The sequence below is a fragment of the Perna viridis genome, chromosome 1 (assembly GCF_037379345.1).
Source record: "Perna viridis isolate PV_CMFRI_1.1 ecotype Kerala chromosome 1, ASM3737934v1, whole genome shotgun sequence".
Taxonomy (NCBI): Eukaryota; Metazoa; Mollusca; class Bivalvia; order Mytilida; family Mytilidae; genus Perna; species Perna viridis.
In genome coordinates, this window is record NC_142445.1 from 10,918,811 (window position 1) to 10,943,959 (window position 25,149).

A 25,149-nucleotide genomic window follows, 5' to 3' on the forward strand; every position below is an offset into this window, starting at 1 on the left:
TATTTGACTTCAAATTAGGTGTCATTATTAACTTCCTGTTTTGATTTTGGACTTCAACACGTGCCACAGATTCGTTGGAAATATTGTATCTTTGTATAGTATTAAGAGGGATAATGAGCAAAAAACAAATAAGTATGATCATTTGAAATTTTACCATTTTACCAGAATGCTGTTCAATTTTGTGTTTTCTCTAAATCATTTATAGGAGGAAAATTTTACTCTCCTAAAACTGTATCACAGGCAAAAAAATCGGTTTATCAGACTCCGATTTGCTAGGTTCACCCTCTGCCATATTGATTATCAATAAATTAAAGCTAAGGTCGGAATCTATATCCGTATCGTTGGTTTTTTGAGACGCCTGTTAAAACAGACATATAATAATCACATTGGTGAAATAGTTCTATAACATAAAACCACGAATTTTATGTTTATCTTTCATGTTTTCATCGGATATTTTCATTTTTTTGTTTATAGTCAAAATGCAAGGTTTTATCATTGGACCTTAATTTCAAGGTGTAAAAATCAACTTTAAATTCAGAAATTTTAAGAATATTTTTTTCAACAAAACTACAAAATTACAAGAAAAAGAAGTCAAATTTATCCCAACAAACCTTGTTTGGAAGATAATGTCCCCAAATTAAAACACGAAGTGATCTGGTCTAGAAGCTGACATCTTTTTATGTTATGGTTGACTGCATTTTCATATTCATATGGTTTAACGAATTTTTATCATTTAAAGGTTAAAAGTTTTTTTTACATTCCAAAGCCAATGATCACAAAAGATTATTTAAACCTTTAATTTTATTATACTACTTTCATACTCACCACATGAATTTCAAATATATTTTATCTCTGACAAAATGATGTGTGAATAAATTTTGTTGCGGCATTAAAAATCCTAAATATTTGCTGATTGCTATTCGGAAATGTGCTTCTCGGGACTTATTGATTCTGGTGTTTATGGAATCCAAAAGCAAATTTGGATGTATTTAATGGAATTTCTGCATCTGGTAAGAAATCTATTTTACAGCCACGTCTTTTAACTTTGCACTTCAATCATTCTTAAACATTTTTATTTGATATTATGTTATATCTAGACAAAAACATCCTGCAGGTCAAGTCGCCGGAAAGTTACTCCTGCAAAATAGCGTCAAATGATAAAACCTCGCATTTTGACTATAAACAAAAAATGAAAATATCAGATAAAGACATGAAAGATAAACATAAATGTGTGGTTTTATGTTATAGAACTAATTGGTGGAATTACTACTACAACGGCAACATCATTGACTACAGGGTTATTTTCACTTTGAAAAGTGTCTGTGTACTGTATCCTATGGTTTATTAAATTGTTTTTCAACTCAGAAAACTGATATTGAATTTCCAATATTACCCACAGGCCCCAGTATCAGACAGAGCCTTGTCCCCTAGTACTATGACTATGAGGACGAGGCTCTGTCTGAATCGGGGGCATGTGTTGTATCCCTCAAAATCAATTCTTTGATATCAGAGAGAATTTGGTTGGGATCTTATTATAGACAGCAGAACTAGACTTATGTCTTTTCTTCCAGCCCGAACGACAATACAGTTGAACCTTGATGTGTCGAACTTGGAAGTGTCTAAATCTCAGATAACTCAAACTAATTTCAAAGTCCCAGCAAAACTCCACTTACGTCAATACAATTATACCTTGCATGACTCGAACTCAGATGAATCGAAATCTCTGATAACTCAAGGTTTTCCATCAGTCCCCACGATAGAACTTCAAGGTTAAATGACCCTAATGTCTCGAAGTCAACTAATTAGTGTTATGTATTAATTTTGGAATTTTTAGAAAGTACTGTTATCAGTATTATTAAGTCAAATTAATATCACAAACCAGATTAAATTTCTCACAGTATCATGCAATTATGAACACGGGTGCATAGATGAATGGCACTGACCACCAGTAGTTTTTGTTTATTTACTATCTAACTATTAGATTAAAGATAAGTAATTTTTTAGCCATTACAAATTAGTTACACTGACACTACATGTTTACATCATATGAAATGTTATTACTAGATTAAGATTTGGTTATAGGATGGGAGAATATTGTGGGTGGAGTTAGTAGTTTGGAGACTGAAAATAAGATCAGATCTAGAGAGAGAGAGAGAGAACAAGCCTTAACATCAGAGCAGTTAACATCTATAGTGTATTAGAACATCAAAATCAATCTAATAGAAAGTGAACTTTATTTTTGGACTTAGTATTGTTGCATCAAAAAGGGTGACGGTGACAAAACATACAGTACAAAAACCTCTCGCAAAGTAAATTAAATAAACCTACATAACTTTACAGTAGTCCGAAAATTGATTGCTTTATTACAAACCATGATTGAAGTGTGTTTTTACAAAGATTAGCATGGCTTTTGAAATTATTTGTCGACACTCATTATGGCTTGATTAATCCAAAATAATGTATGTAGCGAATAGAAACGAACTTAATTGATCACACATCAGTATTTACACTAACAGTGATATCAGGTATTTTGATAAAATATAGTGATTGGGATTACCATGCGCCGTAGTCGCATTTCCTCTTATAATGGTGCATTGTGTGACTAATATGTCGCATCATGTGCACGCATTAAGTTTCCATCATTGATGGTGGAGTGTTGTCCACTACTTGTGACAATAAAAAAAGACATAAACGTGTCTTTTATCAATGTTTTTATTAGCTGCAGTCAGATGTTTTGATAACCACGTTTTCGAGGGGATTTGAAGACCGGGAAATGAAATGGTACTTAGTCGATTTTTACAAATTCTTGATCGCTTACGCGTTTGAAAGAACAATAAACATTGTTTTAAAGAATAAAAATAATTTGATAATATCAGAAAAGCGTGGACTGGCAGTCCCATTTGAAATCGAAAATGCCACCAAAGACATTGTTAAGCTAGACCCAAAACAGAAGAAATTATCTTTTTCAAAGTCTAAAAATGTTAATGATGGTAATTACCAGAATCAAACTGCAATTGTTGTAGAAACTAACTTGGCAGCTGGACATGATTATGAACTCACTATTGAAAATATTGATAATGGTGGAGTCATATTATCTGGTCCCGAAAATTGATTGCAGCCAAACAAAAAAAATAGACTCTTTCCTATCATTTGTGATAAACTACTTTAATAGCCAAGTTAGGGTCTAACTGATGGGGGATCTGTGGACTATGATTAAAAACTCAACAATACATTAGTTTAAAAACTCAAACAACAGAAAAGCAGTAATTTGATGTGACAATTAATTGACACATTAATTCTTAATAAACATTTGATCTGCAGTGTAAATTAAAGTTTGTTTATGTTACATTTGGTCTTCAGTATCTATGTCTAGCCGGCCTTAGCTGCTATTCCAAATTTTGTTCCATGTCTTTTTTAGAAGGGTGAAGGGGGCCATAGTCCCATTGGCAAAATTTTAATCCCAATCACTGAAAGTAACTTATAGAAATACAGATGAATTGTATTGGTACATGTATCTGAATATTTAATTGAATTTTAAACAGACAATAGTAAATACAAGTATTTCAACAACTACATTAATGTTGCTAGTTAATCTGAAATTTTATCCTAGTAATGTAGAGCACATGGTTTGACGAATCTGCTAAATGTGAGGCGTGCAAAGCAAAATTATGAACTTTGTGACGTTTTCAACATATAAAAATAAAAAGAAAATTTCCATTTAGCATGGGTGTTGTTTAAAACATGATAAACAACACACAAAAATATAAAAAAAAAACACATTGCTCACTCTATAGTTGGACAAAAATTCATTGTCACCCGTGTCCTTTCAGGCAGAAAATAAATTGCCAAAAAAAGTATGATAAGGTTGAATAAGACATATTTAATAGCACAAGCTACAAAGTAGAAATTAACAATTAACAATGGTAAATATTTCTGTATGTATTGTCCAACTTATTTATCCCAAGGTCAAGTTTTCTCTCACCCAGGCTTGACCGTACATACAAAATGTATGTAGGTCCACAGCTCTAGAGAAGTTTAAATCACTGGCAGGTTTGGTCATTTTGTGGATACCATTAAACAAGTTCTTTATAATTTAACCAAAAGAACTTAGACAGTCATACATGGTTTTCTTCCAAATCTGAGTCATTACACAATCCATCCATTACCCTTTCAAAAAAGTTAAGCTTTTCTGTGTCAGATGAATGCCAAGATCATTAAGACATAGTTGAATGATTAAATTTCAGAAGTAACATGCTTTCTGATTGGATAAAAATTTTGTCCATCATCTTATGGTAAAAGTGACTGTGACATCATCAACCTTTTTGTTACATGTACTAAGATTAAATTATAAGGAGTGACCTTCATATTTTTTCAGTTTATTTTTAATAACCTCAATACCTGTGGTTCACACTTGAAAATAACTTGCTATGCAGGTTATTTAGTGTGCACTACATGATTGAGATTGTTTCCTCATAAAAAATATGACAGTCTTTCCTTAAATAAATTTATAACATCTTCCTCCCTCTCTGATTGCATTGATCTTTGTCAAATTGAATTCAATTCAATATTTTCTATATTTTATTTAATGAAAAGTTATCAAATTTTATTCATTAAAAAAAAAAGCAGTAGAAATCATTCAGCTTATTTGAATCTTATCGACCTTATGGACATCTTTCCACCTTTATTTTTGTGTTTAGAAATCCCTGGAAAAAAATCCTGCTTGTTTGGTTTGATTGTGGTCATTTAACTTGATTTCAACGAAAAGATAAATCAGTCATTTTATATGTCAGTTGGGGTTAGATTGATACAAAAAATTTGAACATTTGCAGTACCAAGCTTTACTGTTCTTTCATGATTTTTCTTGTTATATTTCAGTTGACCTAGTTTGATACCTGAACCATTTTTCTGCATGCTCGCATTAATTTTGATTTTGACTTTATTACTTGAGAACTTCTCAACTAATTCTTTACTTTAAGTGATATGCATCAGTTTTAAAGGATTTGACTTTTTAATTGATACTGGAAAAAGACAAATGTGGTTTTCATTTTTATTTGTGGGGTCCTTATTTTTGTAGGTAGCATGGAACCTTGAAATCAAGAATCCAATGAACAATCTCTATGGAATGAGTTTGGGTTTGAAAACATGTGCATTTAAATGTTTGTTTTTGTTTGTAGATAGAAAGAAAAGCAAAAGGCAGTCTGCTAGACACAGATACAAAGTTTTAAAGAAGGTATAAGTTTTGTATGTAATTGAAGCATTTCATATCTCAACCTTCTATCAAATTTAATCAACTTAAACCCTCTAGTTCTGATCCTTTGGCTATAAATCTCCCCAGTGAAATAAGAAAATTTTGGTGAAGTAAGGTCCAACAAGATAACCATTGCATCTTTGATCATCTCCTATAAGCTAGCAATAAAGCATTATGTGCCATTGTGGAATGGTTAATTCTTTCATAATATTGATGAAGAATGTACATTGAACATTGTCATTTTCTCTGCACTTTATATATGTTGTTTTCAAATTAATGATTATGTCCTTCTATTGTAGGTTGTTTATTTTCTCTGTGTGTTTGCAAATGTTGTTTGCAAATTGCTGAATTTCAGAGTAGTAGGCTCTTTTTGTTTAGGGGATTTGATACATTGTATCTACCCCAGAGAACTTGAAATAAAGGACACTACAGACACTTTGAAAGAGTAATCAAGGGAACCAAGGTTATAGCGGTAATCAAAACAATGTAATCCAGGAACAAAGACCAGACTTAGAAAATCAACATACACAACAAAGAACATTAAGTAACTAAAATCATACATACAAAGTAAAAAAGCAAATGAGCAACTCAGACTACACTAAAAACTGGGACATGGCCCAGGTGCACCGGTAGGGTAAGCAGAGATTGATGGTAAAGGAAAACTATCGACTAATATTTACAACAAATGTGATGACTATTCATTCAGAATTGTCAACTTTCCTTTCATCTGTGGCAATATCACTTCAGCACCTGTGTATGGAGTTTTCATATCACAACTCATACATTATGCCAGAGCTCGCTGTAGCTACACAGACTTGTATCACCCTAGACTTCTTACTGTTAGTGTCCGGAACAGGGTTATTTTGCTACAAGATTGAAGTCATCACTGCAGAAGTTTTATGGTCGTCATCATGAACTCATGGATCGTTAATGTGTATCCATCTGCACCATGAAAACTGATTAGTTCAACATGTCATAGTATTCCTTTCCTCTTTTGTCTACCCCGAATTGACTTTTTAGAGCAACTCAGCGGGTGTTTCTAGAAAAGCAGAGGACATTTACCCTTCCGATGCAGCAGGTCCATGATCCCAGTTTTTAGTGTAGTCCGAGTTGCTCATTTACTTTTGTTACTTTGTATGTATTATTTTGGTTACTTTATGTTTGTTGTTGTGTATATCTGGTCTTTGTCCCTTGATTACATTCTTTTGATTTCCGCTAGAATCTTGGTTTCCTTGATTACTCTTTGTTGAAGCTTTTTTTCTTAAAATTATTATTTTCCACTGTGTCTTTACAGGTTTTATTAGTACATCGCTGAATGTCTGAGGGAAAGGTTCATTTTTTCTGAAATTGTGTACACAAATTTGAGGACATTTTTTTATTTGTGTTTGTTAGGTTTTATTTGTTTTTGTTTTTGTTTTTTTTTTTTCAAACTAAGTACAATAAACTCTAATTACGGTTTATTTGTTGTTTTTTTTTGTAGATAAGACAGCATAATAAAAAAGAGAAGAAAGAACAGAGGAAAAACCCAACAAAAAGTATTGTTATTATTTTGATTGAGTAAGAAGTGAGATTTCGTGTATTTGATTTGATAGAATATAGAGGCTACTGGTAATAAAACAGTGTGATAGAGTATTGAGGCTACTGGTAATAAAACAGTGTGGTAGAGTATTGAGGCTAGTGGTAATAAAACAGTGTGATAGAGTATTGAGGCTACTGGTAATAAAACAGTGTGGTAGAGTATTGAGGCTACTGGTAATAAAACAGTGTGGTAGAGTATTGAGGCTACTGGTAATAAAACAGTGTGGTAGAGTATTGAGGCTAGTGGTAATAAAACAGTGTGATAGAGTATTGAGGCTACTGGTAATAAAACAGTGTGGTAGAGTATTGAGGCTAGTGGTAATAAAACAGTGTGATAGAATATACAGGCTACTGGTAATAAAACAGTGTGATAGAGTATTGAGGCTACTGGTAATAAAACAGTGTGATAGAATATTGAGGCTAGTGGTAATAAAACAGTGTGATAGAGTATAGAGGCTAGTGGTAATAAAACAGTGTGATAGAGTATAGAGGCTAGTGGTAATAAAACAGTGTGATAGAGTATACAGGCTAGTGGTAATAAAACAGTGTGGTAGAGTATACAGGCTAGTGGTAATAAAACAGTGTGATTGAGTATTGAGGCTACTGGTAATGAAAGAGTGAAAATGAAGTGTTTACAACAGTACTTGCTGAAAACATTAAAATTGAAAACTGATCAATTTATCTGTTATACAGACTTTCCTTTTGACTACTGCCTATATTTTATAAGTTTGGTAATTTGGTTACTATCCTTCATTATGTTGAGAGTGGATGGAATAAAATATTGAATTTTAAAAGTAATCTTATGCAACAAAATAAAATATTTTTAAGCATTTATATCATATAAAATATATGTATTGCAGTATCTACAAATGATGATTTTTTTTAAAGTATAAACAATAAAAGTAATTCCAACAATTTAAAAAATATGAGAAATCAGCATATTCAGACAGTCAGTCTCTGATTGAAATGAAAAACATACCATAAATGTTAAAATCAAAGTTTCTTAAATTTCCAATTACACATTCGTTAGATTCCTATAAATATGAGGTATCTAGATTTCGTGAATTATATAAATTGGGCAGTGTATATTGAGACTCTTCACATCTTTATAGGAGTGTTTAAGGCTTTTTATGCCATTTGTATACAACATTTTCTTCACTATAAATGAAATCAAATTGTGAATGTCTTATTAACAGAGGAATATTCTGATTATTTTTATTCATTGGAAGATGATGAAAATAAGTACAATTACCAGTTCTTTCTACGAGCACTTTTGTTAATCAAGATATAATACTTTTTTGTAGAGACAAAGAAAGACCCAGGAATACCAAACAGTTTGCCATTCAAGGAGGAAATTCTACATGAAGCTGAAGAAAGAAAAAGAAGAGTATGTTTTTTTAAGAATTTTGACTGACATAAACATTTTTATATCTTTGTCTGAATCGTTATTAATTTGATAGAGATTACAAATACATAAGAACTGTATAAATATGTGTGTTTTATGCATAAATAAGAGTCATAGATAAAACACAATTTAAAAAAAATAAGAAATTTACTAGTAATGTATTAACTGTATTCAGCATCAACATTTACAATATGTGTATAGCGGATAGCACAAGACACAAACTGTTATCCGACTGTTTGTCATTTACCTTTCGAACAAAATGTAAAAAATGCAGTCATCAATTTTCATGAAACTTATATCATCTGATTGTATCTATTGATGCAAGCTTATATACACTTTCTGAGTTTTTATGGAGTTAATGGGGACAAGCATAACTTGTACTTAAGAGCAGCTCTTCATAATCAATGTTTTTAACATTTAGCATTGGGATGTTGGTGCTATGAAAAAAAAAAACATGTTTTTGGTAAGGCTTTTGTAGGAATACATATTTATCTACTTTTAAAGAAAACCATAAAATTTTACTTTAGATGAATACTTTTTAAGAGCCTTTAATGATCATGTTCATTTTGCATCCTCATGTCTGAACTTATTCCAATTTTCAGGCAGAAGAAGAAAGAGAAAAACTTAAAGAGAGGAGAAAGAAGGATAGAGAAAAGTTACTGTCAAAGAAAAGAAATCTTGATGGACTTGTTAAAGATGCACAGAAGAAAAATGCAGAATATGAAAGAAAGGTAAGCATTTATTTTCCTTTATACCATGTCAAGTTAAAGGTTATTCAATTACAGATACTTAAAGAAGTGATTGTTAGCCATTTTTACTTCAGAGCACTGGGGTAATTTGGAATGTTTTTGCGGTCATTCTGATTAACTCTACGTTTTTTTTTCTTTCCTTTATAGTGTTTAGTGGAATGTTGTAGTACGATTCAAAGGTTGAGTTTTATTTTGAGCACAAGCTTAATGAAAATGCTGTCAGATGCTTGAAAAAGGATTTAAATCAGGATATAAGTTTGAAAAATGTAAATATGGAATAAGGACATTAAATTTTTTGGAAGAAAAAATTGAAATGTGAATATCATTTTCTTTTTACAGCAGTTGAAAAAGTCCACAGATGGTGCATATGGCAGCAGTGGTCCTGTAGAAAATTCACTCAAGACATTTTATAAAGAATTCAAAAAGGTCTATTTTAGATTATTCAAAACATTTTTTATTGTTATACTTAGTTGCTTGATCATGCTCTTTTAGAGGCATATGAAATCTGATTTTGTTGGTAAACCTAGAAATTAGCCAAAATATATCACTGTTGAAATGTTAGTTGTAATTATACCCCCACTCAATTAGTTGGTGGTATATTGGAATCACCTTGTATGTCTGTCTGTCCGTCCATTAGAATTTCATCGCAAATCATCTTGACTCATAATGAATGATTTGATTTCAAATTTCACATGTGGCTTTAAAAAGATGTACCATGCATTGTAAGTTGTTTTGGTTGCTGTCTAATGTCATCTTCCTGTTTCGTGGGATTATGCAGTAAGAATGAGCAATTTCATGTTTCGTTTGTATGTTTCTCGTAACAAAGCACAGCATACAAACTTGAAAGTAATCTTAGCTCAACAGTACACTGTGATTAAAAAATGATTCACAGATGTTTACACACGAGAAGAATTTTGAAGGCATGGGTAGTTAAGGCCATTTGCTCATCAGTATTGAAAATGTCCGTTTAGTGTCTAAAAATTTAGTATAGAATTATAAGAAATGGCCCTTCACATTAAGAAAAATTAATTCTTCCAAAGCTCTGCTAATAAGTAAATTTATTATCAAGAACATAAGTTTTATATACTTTCTTTGCAGACTTTTTGAGACTAAATGTGTATTACATGTTACCTTTCAGGTAGTTGATGCAGCTGATGTTATATTGGAAGTCCTTGATGCCAGAGATCCACTAGGTAGTAGATGTACCCAGATGGAGGAGGCTATTCTGGAAAGTGGAACCAACAAAAGACTGGTTCTTTTATTGAATAAAATAGGTGCAGTGAAGATAAATGTTTCTAGTGTTTCAAAGAATATAGTTTTTGTGCTTAGGTAGAGAAAAAAATCCCCCCTCCAACTACATAGCATTTGTATTGATCCTAGGCTACCTATACATATATTACTGGTATGTAAGATCCGCAATGCTAAAATATTCTTTAATAATTAATAAATCCTGGAAAGTTCGGTAGTGAAGTATGATTTTTTTTCTATAAAATCCAACCTACAACATTTCCTTTTTATGCCCAGTTCAGCAAGTGATACATAGCTTTTATTTATTTTATTTTTGGACCAAAATTCGAACTGTTGTCTTTTTTTCTTAATGAAAATTAATGACCATTTACTGTCTAAAGCTTTGTGTGATGTATTACCATTTGTAAACAGTTTTTTTTAATCTATTTTCAGATTTAGTTCCAAGAGAAAATGTAGAGGCTTGGTTAAAGCATTTGAGGAATGAATTCCCAACACTTGCATTCAAGGCTTCAACACAAACACAACAAACTAACTTAGTAAGTACTTAGATTGTGAAAAATATCTTATGATGGACACTCCAATTACAGTGAACCATGAGATGAACCTTAAAACATATAAGTAAAGAGATGAACAAGGATACTTAGGAAGTTCTTATGTTCATAAAGACAGTAATATCTGAAAAGAAAAAATCAAACTCCTGTATTACACACCAACAAAATGACTGCATTGTACCTTATATTAATTTGGTGTAACAATAACTTTCTTGTAAACTTTATCAGAGACTTTCTTCAATGTGTGTACAGCCAATCTTTGAGTTTAGCCAAGCTTTTGGATGCTGTTATATATACACGGCCTCTGTTTACAGTATGTCATAAACCATTCAGTTTTGTAGCACTTCTTGTGATTAACAATTATTCCTGATGATTTAATCATCTCAGCATTTATGCCTTGTTAGCTTGCAAGAAAAAAATTGTTCATAGAAAGAAGTTGGTTTGGTAAGGGCAAAATTTAGCGTAAAAAACAAAGTCTACATGAAGAAAATTTTATGTTGATTCTCCAGCTCTTTGATATGTTTTATAGTTGATTTGACTGATTTTTGGTAATAATTTGAACATATACAGTCATATATGCCCCGCAAACTTGGTTGAGATTGGGAAAATCTGTTAAAAAGGCTTGAAAACACAAAATTTTTTTGCAGTTTTTCACTCTTAACAATGGACACATGCATCTTGACTCTTGTGCTTCATATATTTTGTGTGTAATTGTCAGTTACAACTCGTGTAAAAATATCTTGAGTCAACAGATGTGTAGCCACTTCCATTCCACACAAAAACCATCTTAAAAATTGCAGAAATGTTAAAAGGTAAAGGTTTTTGTAAAAAATACATTAATGCATACTGTTATTTCTGGAATAATATCATAAATCTTGTCAAAAACATCTTATATTCAGTGTTTGCAAGCATTTTAATATACTACTACTACCTAGAAATCAGCTTTAATCAAATTTTAAAAAATGCCCAAATTATGAGGCCAGAAGGAGCCTTACCAAACTCTCCTTCTATGTTTTTTTTCATAATTTAGAGTAGATCAAAAGTGCCGTTACAATTAGCTAGTGATGATCTGCTGAAGTCAAGTCACTGTCTTGGTGCTGATATGTTGATGAAGCTTCTTGGAAATTATTGTCGGAATAAAGACATCAAAACATCTATACGAGTAGGAGTTGTTGGTAAGTATCAGTAAAAAAAAAAACATTTTTTGATCAATGAGATGTAAATATCTTTTTGAGTCGGAGTTAGTAAATTATTGATCATGATACCTATACAAATAAGAGTTGTTGAATTAATGTTTGATATCTTATTAATTTTTATAGCAGTATCTACTCCAGTTTTTACTTGTATTTTTTTATCGTTTTAAATTTCTTGAATTAAAGGAAAGTTTCATTAGTTAAAGGTTATTTAATAAGACAATGAAACTGTTCTGTAACATATATATATACTATGAGTGCATGTGTTTTATATTAACAGTTATTGAAAATTATCAGAAATGAAGGAAAAACAAACGTGATGATGTTTTTAATACATTTTAGGGTTTCCAAATACTGGCAAAAGTAGTATTATTAACAGTTTGAAGAGGGCAAAAGCCTGCAATGTGGGCTCTATGCCTGGAATGACAAGGTATGTTTATTATAAATTATGACATGTGCTTTACCTGGGAAATTATATTTTAATTTTCAATTTCGCTTCTTGATAAAATATGAATACTGCTGATCTTGCATGTGAAAATAAATTTTGAAAGAAGGAAAAAATTGATTGACCTATTCAATTATGTTTATATTATTATGTCACGTCAGTGTGTGTATATCTTTTTGATAATATGAAGGTAGTGTTAAACTGTACATTTTATTATACCCCACGCAACGAAGTTGCAACAGGTATAATGTTTTTGACCCATTCCGTCAGTCCATCAGTTTTCCAGACTTTTTTCGAAACACTTGCAGATATTGACATGATTTTTGGTATATAAGTTCACCACGATGAGTTACAGGTCAAGTGTTTGTTTTGTTCCGCTATGATGATATTTACTTTGGATTAACTAAAACTCAAAGAAATCACAGTCTGGAGTTTGACACTACCATTCTGAGTAACAGAATTTAGTTAGAAGATAAAGGTCTTAAGCCTAAAAAACACTCTTATTCCTTTTTTTATCGGGGTCTTTCTACATTTATTTCTCTTACACACAAATTTACTTAAGTATCCAACATGGGGACACGTGGGGTATGTGAGCGCACTCACTAAGGTTCTTTATTTCTTTCTGTATAGAACAATGCAGGAAGTACATTTAGACAAACATATAAAACTACTGGACAGTCCCGGTATCGTCATGGCAACAGGGACATCTGATACATCTGTGATATTAAGGAACTGCGTTAAGGTATGTTAACTTAAATAAAACTGGTATAAAATACTTTGATGTGTACAAGTCGAATACAAAAAAGGTATATTGCTACATAAATGTCTCTATAATCGGCATTTTGGAATTAATTACAGTCAAACTTCACTCGCTCGAACTCGGATGGCTCGAACACCTGGGATTTCTCAAACACAATTCAAAGTACCAAAATTTTCTCCTATATAATCAATATAAATAACCTTGGATTTCTCAAACTGACTAGTCGGTCCGTTCGGTAGTTTATCTTAGAGAATAACAATCACTAACTCGAACTTGTCAGCCATCATGTCAGCTTGGATAATAAAAGGTGTGAAAAACTGAAACCCTATCACTAGTCAGTGTCATTTTAGTTAATTACAGGTTATACTTAAGTCATCACTAATTAGGTAGTTTTGATCTTAACTTAGTACTGATTAAAGTTCGAGAATGTTCCGAAGTCGGTATGATGAAAGCATTAAAGAAAATCAGATAAAAACAAATTATTGACCAAGAAACTTGAACTCTGAACGTTTTTAAAAGCAAACACAGCATATTTAATTCCACAAATCAACATCATCTTCAGAAAGCAAATGTAAAGGATCCACGAACTAACACAACTTCATAAGAGGTAAGCAATTTCGAACGATGAAGTCGAACCCAGACTGGCAACGAAAAATCCGTAAATATTCAAACTTCTATTTCTCGAACTCCCTATAACTTGAACATATTTCAATGGTCCCCTGGAGTTAGAGCTACTGAGGTTTTACTGTATATGTAAAAGCTTGCATTTCATGGTTTTAAAAGGATGTCCATGCCAAAACCAGGCAGTGGGTTGCACATGACAAAATTTTGTTTTCAAAAAGTTTACATCCATTTCATATCACAAAACATCCTTTCTCAAAGTTGAAAGTTGGTTTTTGATAAACTGCAATGGTTAAAGAGAAAATAAATTACGAGGAAAGCATTGAAATTCATTGAAAAAGGGAAATTATCTTTATTTTTGTGCAAAATTTGGTTGCTTTGTTAGGGAATTTTAAAATCATTTTTTGAGCCACCCATTGTCACTTAAAACAAAATCTTTTTACTAGTTGACATACATGTGATCTAAACATTATATTGTAACAAAAAAATTCAGTGGGATAAAATTTAGCTTGTGCCAACAATATCATAGGATATGCCTGATAGTAGGAATTTATAATGTCTTTTGGATAATAAGTATCTGAATTTTAACTAGTACATATTTATCATTGGATCATTCTTGTTAATATGGAAAATTACTTTCCTTTTTTCTACTATTATTTTTCTTGTAATTTAACAGCTTGAAAACCTTGAGGACCCAATAACTCCGGCAGAAGCAATACTAAGAAGATGTTCAAAACAGCAGGTTAGTAATGCTTGGTATCTTCTTGTTATTATTACTTTTCAGTTTTCAGAGTTATAAAGTAGCTTTGTGACATGATTTGGCTCAGCTGTTTATTATAGAGGAACAGTATATTTTAGTCAACCTATTGACTTGTTTTATACAAATGCAAAATATTTGCAGCCAAATAGTGTGGTGCTGTCGTCATCCATGATTTTTCCTTGTGTCCAGACAATAGCTTGAGTAGAAGTGAATGGGTCGCTTTAAAATTATAGCTTATTTTTCAGTCAGTATTTTTTTTTCAGCAAAGTGTCATCCACTTTGACTTATATAAGGATTTTGAAGAAAAAATGTTCATCTACAATGCATTTCATTAGATTTGAATATTTCATTTTTGACTGCTTTCATTCAAAATATTTGGTAAACTGCAATCAACCAAAGCCATCACTCAAACAGTCAAAGTGGCGATCGAACTTCAGTGCCACAATTCTTCATGAATGAATACGACAATGTTAATAAAAACTTTAAATCATTTAAATATAAACAAACTCTAGAAGATATGTTAACAAAACTCTTTTTAACTGGTAAGACATTATCGAGTGTTCCTGAGTTATCGGTCCTTTAATATGCAAATTTATTCCCATTTACGGTATGTCATAACACATTCGCACATGGTTCAAATTATAATAGTTATCTAAATGGCTAATTGCAACTTAATTTTAAGGTAACAATTTTTTTTATTAATTACCAGTCATAATTATGACCTCTTCATCAAAATAATTTACCACTAATTTCACACCTGGGTTCCCCTTGCTTGACATGTTTACGATTTCATACACCTGATGATCTGAGGCTTCAGAGCAATTGACACACAAATCAATAAAAATAATTGAACTCAGAGACAAAGTACACTTTAATAACAAAAATACAAATATTAATTCAATTCAGAAATACTATTCAAAGTAACATTGCTGGAATAATTTGCTGTGAGAATAATTAACTGCTCAACTCAGATCTCTGCTGACACCTACAATATAAATGCACACACCTGACCCTTGACTTATCTCACAAATTTGACTTATCTATGTCTTTTTCATAGATTTTGGTCAAAATTAGATAATTTGACTAGTATTCCACATCAACTTATAGAAAAATATGGTACCAGTACTTCAAGGTTACATAACTCAAAAGTAGACTAGGATTACTTTTTAGGGCTGTTTTAACTTCTGCCATCATATCAAGCTGTGCCCCATGAAAATTTTATTCCTTCTCTGAACAGCAGCATTAGTTAATTTTACTATTTCAGATGATTTTACATTACAATATACCAAGTTATAAAGATACCAGTGAGTTCTTATCATTATTGGCACGAAAGATGGGGAGGCTTAAAAAAGGTGGAATACCTGATGTCAACAAAGCTGCCAAGAATCTGGTTCTTGATTGGACTAGGTTAGTAGAACATAAATGTTGTTTTTTATATGTAATAGTGTTAACTTATTTCTTTTCTGTATATTTGAAAAAAAAAGTATATTTCTGCTTCCTTTTACTTCTTTATTACTATTTTCCTTTTTTTTATCTTTTGATTGAACTTAGAGTGTAGAGTATTCTTTTGCATATGTCTTTTTTGTAGAATGTACCAAGAGATAGAACGGTATTTGAATGGGATGTTGGTTCATCCCTGGAAGAGTCATCATAAATGGGTTGTTGTGGCCTTTCTGACAAGTGTTAGTGTAACACCATGTAGAGTCCAAATATGGGATATGCTGTTGTTCTGCTGACTGTTGCATCTGAAATAAGCATTTTGATTTCTTGTTAGAACATCAGTCTCCCCATATTTTGCATGTCCGAAACTAGCATTTTGATATCTAGATTAGCTGGCAATGACAAAAACGAGATACATGTCAGTGATAAAAATTCTTTGTTCTTAAATATTTGCTAAATTAATAGTTCTAATGATTGTTATTGATCAGTATTACCATCTTCCTACTCTATGTTTTCACTATGTAGTTATATGTTTTATTTTAGTGGTAAGATTAACTATTTCACACATCCACCAGAACAACATACTTTACCTACCCATGTTAGTGCTAGCCTAGTGACAGAGATGGGTAAAGAGTTCAGTATTGATGATCTGATGGAGGCTGAACAGAAAACTTTACAAGGTAATAGCACACAATTTTTATTTTTAAATACCAGGTACTAAATTTAGAGCACTAGATAACTTTACAATGTAGTAACACAGTTTATAATGATAAAATACCAGGTACTAAATTTAGAACACCTGAAAACTTGACAGGGTAATAACACGGTTTTTATTGATAAAATACTAGGTACTAAATTTAGAACTCTAGAAAACTTGACAGGGTAATAACACAGTTTGTATTGATAAAATACCAGGTACTAAATTTAGAACACCTGAAAACTTGACAGGGTAATAACACAGTTTGTATTGATAAAATACCAGGTGTTAAATTTGAAACATTAGAAAAATTTACAGTGTTTGGTAAATGTTGGATGTACCTTATTTTATATGTTTTATACTCATGTCTATCACTGTAATTGTTGCTATTTTCACAGTGTAATTTTTTTTCACAAATTTCACTGTCAGTAATTATACAAGAAAATAAGTAGCTGCAAGTATGCATTCATGTACTAACCATTTACCTAGCATATAATAACATTATCCTATATTATATACTCATGAAAATATCTAAAAACCACAAATGTGGAAAAAAAAGTATTGGTACAAATACAGTAAAAGAAGTGTATTTGACAGGGCTTATTCTGGACTATAATTTTATAATATTTTGCATGTTATAAAACTATGACAAAGCAGTCTGAGAGAACAACACAAAACATTGAAATCAGGCAGTTACTAAAAAGAAATTTATATCAATGTAAAGACTATATGGATACTGCTTAGAGTCAGCCAAATGTTCCTTATAGTAAAACAAGCATTCTGAGAGTATTGCATGGCAATACCCCTACCAGAGGAAAAAATCTTCCATGAAAATAGAATGCAAAACTTCATGCATAAGACAATAGTGCAGAAAACAGAATTCTTTTAAAGTCCAAAGGTCATAACTTGGCAAAACAAAACTAACTGTAACAATTTTTAATCTTGATCCATAACTTATCATGGTAAAGCAATGTAACAAATATCAAATGAATATCTGCAAACATGACCAAAATAAGTACAGAAAAATAATTTACTGTACTGACAGACAGATAGATGGACAGGATGCTAGCCTTAAGTCCCCTTCGGCAAAAGTTGCTGGTAGGAGTAAAAAACTATTACTAACTTATTTGAAAAAGGAGTCCCCAAAGTGTTCAGTAGATATGGAGATATTGAAGTTCTGGAAAGTTCTAATACTGGTAATATACAGTACTGAAAATATGGCTGGTACTTTATTTTGTTTGTTCTTTCTGTTTCTGCTGATTTGTGGAACATTGATGTTTTATTTGTCTGTTGCACCTTTTTCAGGTCTAGAGAGTAAAAGCAGTAAACACATGTTAGTGGAGTCGTTAGGTCCTGCTGAGGTAGTGATGGATGAGTCTCAAATAGATACACTAGTGTCAGAGGATAAAGATGAAGATATGGATGATGAAGTTGATGATGGTGAAAGTATGGAAGAAGAGGAAGAGGAGGTAATTCAATCTCCCTTGACATATAAGGTGCATGAAATTAGTCCAGAATAAAAGGTGTGTTTTAAGCTTCATGTTAGAATAAGACAAAATGTAAAACTTGTATTCTGATAGTCCCTTCTTAAAACATGTGCTGCTTTTTTTATAAATCTTAACTTTTCCCCATAGTAAGTGTCTGCCTATTTCATGCACCTATATTATTATGCCCTAGCTGCCTGGTGAATTAGTAGGGCTACCATCAGCCTTTCCAGTGATAATATGCAAGAATCAATACTCTTCAGTTGATTTTAACAAAACTTGATACATGGATCTATTGGTTTTCGAGTCAAAGGATGAGGTGTATATGGCAGGGAGTCAGGTTTTGCATTGTCCTTGTTATATCCACTTTCAACACCTGAGTATATATTGGAATTCGAAATCACCTTGTCCATCCGTCATTTCATTCATAGGTCCTAGTATTCTGCCTCAGTTACCTCTGCTACTGTCAACCCAGTTTATTTCAAAATTGGTTTGCGCTTTATATGCTGTATAGTGATGATAGTAATTGCAATACACTGTAAGAAAAACTAATATCAAAGTCCTGTTGAGCAAAATTAGAAAATCTTAGTTTTTGATGGGAATACATGTAAATTGAAACTTTGTTTGAAGCTTCACTTCAAAGAGTTGTACATTGTAAGCATTTTTTTGATACTGCTTGATATCAATTCGCGCTTAAGCAAGACTGAATTTTTAGTGCAAGTAAGTGAAGGTGAAATTTTCTGGTGATAAAAAGTTTATTATTCAAAATTTGGTTAGCAGGTTCACTTAATTGAGTTGTTGATGGTAATTTAGAATGTTTCTATGAGACACTAAATCCACCACCAAAAAACTGTTGAAAGGTTGATAGAGATTTTATACTTTGAATAGGGATATATATACCTAGCAAAACAATATGTGTAACTTGATGTTGGACTTATTTAATCTTGCCTAACTTTATTCTGTAAAAAGATATTATTAAATATTACCGCTATGTAAAAGTACTTGTGAAAAAAAAATGTTGTTATATAGATAGCAGTGAGTTATCAAATGTGTATGAAATTTTGACAATTCTCACTGTGAAATGAGTTTAGTATTGTCACTCTCAGACTTTCTCCCGCCAAATTGTCAAACATGAATATCAGTCCGCCAATTACAAAACTTAAAATTCATGTTGAAATTAACAATAATTTATTGAGAAAATATATCATAAAAAGGATAATCAATTGGTTATCATGAATATCAAAATATAGAACCAAGGACGATTGAAGATTTAATAATGTGTATAACAAGTTCTATGCACTTATTAAATCTAAGTGTTCTTCTGCACTCAAAATTATATTTTAGTTGTTCTTTTTTACCAAAAGAATACCTTCACATTCACTTCATGTTCCAGAAAAGACCTGAGGTCAACTGGGGGTCAACAGACGTAAGATAGTATGACATTGCAGTGGGAGCTAAAGAGAAACTTCATTTGATTACTGCCAGGAATTTTTATACGATACATATATTATAGTAGCATTTCAGATAGTACAATGTTCAGAGATGTACTCCCACATAACTATTACTGTTTTTGAAGCCTTCAAATCCTATATCTGGTGTAAAACCGTAAACTAGTTTTCAACAGATTTGATGTAAATGGCGAATGTGAAAGTCTTCTATTGATTATTCTATTTTTATTTGTAGGTACCTTTTTTTTTCTGGTTTGTCAAAATTTCCTTAGTCTATTATATGGTTTTTAATTTGTGGATTAAAGTGATGAAAGCTTTACATTTCATTTGAAATTTAAATTCATTGTTTGCCCAAACCACAAAAATTAGTACCCAACAAACAACAATTCATCCACAGTAATTCCTTCTACATATTATTATATGTGTTTTAAGAGAAATGGAGAATTGTTCTTGTGTTAAAAGGAATGTCGTGTTCTTGTCAGTTCTCTTTTTATTATTTGATGTTATAAAATCATTTGTTGGTTTTTACATGTGTTTGTTTTTTTCACTTCCAGCTAAAAAATATTAAAGTTGCAGCTCCTAAATCTAGGAAATCATCAGTGTCTTCTAAACAGTCAAAGACCACAGAACCACTGAAGGACAAGTCAAATATATTGAGATTAAATCAGAAACGAAAAGAAGAATACAAGAAAATGAAGAAGCAAAGAAGAAGAGCAGGTAATAATTACGTTGATCTGGCCTATTGCTTTATACCAAATTATACAGTAAATTTTGAAATATTCACCTGAGCAAGATAGATTATTTTCAATAAATTAACTTGGTACCGTGACGTCATTAACGTTGATCAGTCAAAAATCCACAATACAAATAATTCCAAAATAATTAAGGCTTTGATGAAGGGACAAATCATAATTTTGACTTTAATCAATTAGAAGTTATACGATATGGATTTTTTTTTAAAATCTTAGACCAAGTTATGCTGGCATTACCAACTTATGGTCAATTTACGCTTGTTCATAAACCGGTTCAAGGTCTGTGAAGTGTAAACTTCCCCAGAGTGGTTATTTTGCATAACCTGATCAAAAATAAAAACAAACCTTAAATGTAACTTTATTGTAATGGAAATAATTAAAACTAACATTATATTTAGCATTACAAAATGTACTGAAGTTGGGTTTCTATTCACCCATCTTCTATTTATGATATTGACTACAGTTGTCAATCCATCCCTCCATCTGTCATTTTGTTGTTTACATTTCCATCAATAACTCTTAAATGCTTTTAACTCTCCCTTTCAATTTTTATTTTTCATACCCTCCTGAAGTAAACTTTTAGTTTACATAGAAACCACAATGTTTGCCCATCTCTTTATCTGTCAATGTTGTATTGCATGTATTAATGTTATTTGACCACATCCATTCTAGTTTAAATCATACATGTGTCAAACATTAAATTACTTTCAAAATTCAAATGTATCAATATTTGCCCCAATTGTTTACGTTCAACCTCTGCATGCATATCAAGTTTTGCCCAGAGAAGCATTTCATTGTGGAATAAAATGTAAATGTTTCTACGAGTCTTACATAGAAGTGAATATATTTTTTCTTGATTTATTTCAGATAAACTTTCCACAGCCTTGTCAGACAACCTGTTAGGGTCCCTCAGTATGGGGACAGGAGAGGATAAAGATGAGGACTATGATTTTTCAGCTATGGGATGAATTATTGCTAATAAATTTTATTAAAATCTATTCTGTAGTCTTTAGATGTATCCCATACCTCCATAAAATACTTGTATTTGTAAGTGCTATATACATCATATACTAGAAATTATGAAAATTTGTTAAAAAAAAAACTGACTTGGTTTTCATATTAGTTGAGCTTATTAATCTTGGTTCAGAGATAAATGAAATATTCACACCAACTTCTACAAGAAAACCTACAATTAAGTTCTGTCAAGTGTAGTTTTGTGTAGATCTTGTTTCAATTTAAAGTCCTGTTGAGTGAACTATTTAAGTCTGAGATGTTTTACATGGTCAACATATCAAGTTCTTAAGAGTTGAATATTAAAATTTTTCAGTTATTGCATGTATGCTTTTGTTAAAAATTGGTATGAGATGTAATTTCAAATAAATATATCGGTAGTTGGCGATACATCCTTTGTGCATTTCATTAAGCAATTAGTAGTTTATGTAGCAATTGGTAATTTATTAACGAATAAATTAAAGCACTTGTATGGTATACAACGTTGAGATGTAGGTATCTTATACTGAACTTGTTTGCATAGATTCTAAACTTGCAATCTGAAATGAAAAAAAAACATATATTCTCTATCAGGTCAGAATGATGTTATATCTGTGAATGTTGTCTTATCTGTTTAATTGTGGTAGACAAGGTAGTGAGGTTGTAGATAACTCTTTTAAAGAAACTAAAATGGAACCATGTATAAAGAAACTAACAACCATTTATAAATCTGGGTTGTTTTTTTTTCAGCCTAATATCCTTTTAATAAATTTTTGTTTTGTCTTTTTTTTTTAATTTTAATTCTCTCATGTCCTAAAGAAGTCATTCAATTGCTTGCTGGTGGTAGAGTAAACCACCACTGTGTGTTGATGTAGTACTCATTTTATTTACTTCAAATGGACTTCAATGCTTAACATTTAAGTTGGATTGTCTCCCTTTTGGTATGATATTCATTTATGCATAACTATGCATAATGCCCAGCCTTCCTATAAAATTTAAGTAAAAACATTGGAGTGGTTTAATTTGTTGGGAGTTTCCCTTTCAAGATATTTGGATAGATAGACAAGATAAATCCTCTTAACTTTGCAGGGATGGGGCACAATTAATGTGAATAAATATTAAAAATTTATATTAATTTACCCAAAACAGTAATTCTCTTCCTATAGTGTGTTGGTTGTATTTTCTTGCTGATGGTATCAGGAGGGCTATAGATTTATTTCTAGTACAATATTCAATGAAGTTCCAGCATGCAGTCTTCAGGTCTTCCAGTCCAAACTGGCAAGCTCCACACAACATACCTGAAAATAAGATGGAAATCTTCTGGTATAGTTTTACCTTTGATAACTCCATTTCTGCTAAATTCTGTAAAATTTGGTTTTTGGTGAAGTCCGTCCTTATCAGCTATACTAGCTACTGAAAAGCTACAGACTGATTAAGGTTTACACGCTAGAAAAAGGAAATATACCGTAATTGCACGTCGCAAAATTCATGTAAAATTGTACAGCCCTGATCTATGGTATATACTCGTTTGACAACATATTTGATATTGAAAATAATTTCCGATTTACTAAATTAAAGTACCTGCTACATTTGACATCGATATGTCTACAGTACCACAATGGAGATACTCTATGATCTTGGCGAAGTCTTCATGCTGGTATTTGCGAACATTAATGATTAAGTGACAGTTTGTACGTGTAGACCGCTCTTTTGCTCTGTGATGCTGTTTTCCATTGCGACTATCTGCTTCGCGTAGATTCTTCAATATTAGATTATGCATCACCCTTTCAAATAGAAAAAAAAACGTATTTATATGTCCCAGGAATTGTAATTTTCCCATATAGTGGAACGAAGGACTTGCTCCCTTTTAGCGTTTATCATGTTTGGAATAGATAGAATAGGTCTGCGATTTTACTTTTATATAGTTGAATTTAGGTTGATTGGAAATCTTTTAAAAATTTAGTTTACGTACATGTATTTATTAATAAAAAAAAAACAATTTTCTAGTTCTTAGACGCAGTTTTCATTAATAGTATGTGTACAAAAGTGTGGTGTAAATGGTTCTATTTGTACGTGTACCTGCTTCTTGTCGCTAAGACAGCCTTCACTCCGTAGACTGGAATATTTCTGATACCAACTAAAAACACAATGTCGCATAGCTCTGGCATACCCATGATGTACCGAAGATGACTCGAGAGATTGGCTGTGTCTTGAAAGTTTACTCTCCTCTCTATCGCATACTGGTGTTGTGATCTCCAAATTCTTTCCAAATTGACATTGGTCCGGGAAATATTGCACGCAGGATCGAGGTCATTAAACGTTTCATTGTCAGACGAACAACATGTTGAATCGTACCCCGAGTAATAAACTGAAAGTACATAAATTCTAATCAGCAATGGATCTGGTTGTAGCGATGATAGTTAACTCCATTTTCAGGGACATATATACGAATTTCGTATACATATACCTGCCTTTTTTTCATCAAAATTTTGAAACTACAATGGGTGTTTTTACCGTCTTGAATACCCTTTTGGGTCTCTCACGATAACTTTAGAGAAGTGTACAGATGAAAACTGAGCATAGTATAAACAGCATTAAATAGCAAGTGGACATGCCAGAGAACACACATAATAACTCAAATCTGGAAACAAAATAATTTAATGATATTTTTTAGATCAGACGAAAAAATCCTGGTCTCAAGGGCCTGTGTCCCTTACGAGGATTCTGTTGGTATGTCTGTTAGTAGAAACCCAGTAGATGTCGGTGGCGGAGCCTTCGGGATACCTGACCGAAGAACTCTGTCAGAGTATATGTTAGCGGCTGGACTGTTGTGTTGACGTTAACGTTCTGGCCTAATCTAAGACCCCATTCTAATTGTTTAGGAATACGTCAACCCAGGAGTGGAAATAATTTATTCCTTTTTATATACAAAAATAATAAACGGGATCAAAATAATCCAGGAAATCAGAAATGCAAAAACGTAAGAATGTAGGTTAACATGGGTCTATAGGACTGTAGTTCGTTCACTGTGGTAATGAGCAATTTTATTGTTCAATATAGATAGGGGTGCATTTAAAAATAACGATAGCACTATTCTTTTAAGAAAATGCTACGTTTTAAAACTACGTCGTTGTTTATATTACAAGTCGTTAAAACGTGTTTTGTAACTTGAGACTTTCTATCTCCATTTCAATTTGAATAAACTCCTTAACTAGTACAATACCATGCTTAACAAAAGCTATATCATCATCATGATCATCATCATCAATCATTATTATTATTATTATTATTATTATTACATGCTTTTTGTACGATACATTATTTCACTAAGCGCATCACATATGATAATTTTTTTTAAATGAAAAGTAGGTACCAAATGAAACCAACATACAGAAAATGAATTTATGCTGAAACTTTTTCCTTACCCTTTGCTTGTTCTACTTTTTGTAATTGGTCATTCTCTACTAAAAGTATCCTAGATTCGTCTCTGTTCTTCATGGTTATTGATAACAAGTGGTAATGTATTGTTAATGGTGTTGCTTAAAATTCCAAAATCAATTGAACGCCTTTACCATTCCTGCGTGGAGTACCGTGAACTATAACAACACCAATACCCATGCATCTCAGTGGCTAGCTGAAGTACATTGTATATATATATATATATGGCAATCAGAGATACTGTTTATTATTGATAATTTGTTTATTCAAAGTATTAACTGTTTGATTTTCGCACATATTACGACTTAATTATAAACAAAACACCACGGTCAATTGGACAAT

General features: G+C 31.8%; 2 protein-coding genes across 2 annotated transcripts; one reads left to right on the plus strand and one right to left on the minus strand.

The window, feature by feature from the left end:
• Positions 1–13: 13 nt before the first annotated feature.
• Positions 14–21,377, plus strand: LOC148627222 (guanine nucleotide-binding protein-like 3 homolog). The gene is made up of 17 exons (XM_088569839.1): positions 14–132; positions 5,175–5,230; positions 6,729–6,783; positions 8,131–8,213; positions 8,834–8,962; positions 9,320–9,406; positions 10,119–10,254; positions 10,661–10,764; positions 11,810–11,954; positions 12,315–12,402; positions 13,048–13,159; positions 14,475–14,540; positions 15,823–15,965; positions 16,542–16,678; positions 18,001–18,164; positions 20,182–20,344; positions 21,247–21,377. Exons 1-17 carry the CDS (start codon positions 114–116, stop codon positions 21,345–21,347), a joined length of 1,788 nt encoding a protein of 595 aa, XP_088425965.1. The 5' UTR covers positions 14–113; the 3' UTR covers positions 21,348–21,377.
• A 513-nt stretch (positions 21,378–21,890) lies between these two features.
• LOC148627223 (serine-enriched protein-like) lies at positions 21,891–24,867 on the minus strand. Its single transcript, XM_088564820.1, has 5 exons — positions 24,795–24,867; positions 23,449–23,737; positions 22,951–23,153; positions 22,510–22,667; positions 21,891–21,929 (listed from the first exon to the last, which is right to left on the minus strand). Exons 1-5 carry the CDS (start codon positions 24,865–24,867, stop codon positions 21,891–21,893), a joined length of 762 nt encoding a protein of 253 aa, XP_088420946.1.
• Positions 24,868–25,149: the final 282 nt, after the last annotated feature.

Bases quoted from the DNA above. Each gene is read 5' to 3' on its own strand.
- LOC148627222 (XM_088569839.1), top strand. The intron at 8,214-8,833 runs GTATGTTTTTTT...TCCAATTTTCAG, and splicing joins CTGAAGAAAGAAAAAGAAGA to GCAGAAGAAGAAAGAGAAAA. The intron at 14,541-15,822 runs GTTAGTAATGCT...TTACTATTTCAG, and splicing joins GAAGATGTTCAAAACAGCAG to ATGATTTTACATTACAATAT.
- LOC148627223 (XM_088564820.1), bottom strand. From the start codon at position 24,867: ATGAAGAACAGAGACGAATCTAGGATACTTTTAGTAGAGAATGACCAA. The intron at 23,154-23,448 runs GTACACGTACAA...TCTATTTGAAAG, and splicing joins GTCTTAGCGACAAGAAGCAG to GGTGATGCATAATCTAATAT. The intron at 22,668-22,950 runs GTACTTTAATTT...TCTTATTTTCAG, and splicing joins ATCGATGTCAAATGTAGCAG to GTATGTTGTGTGGAGCTTGC.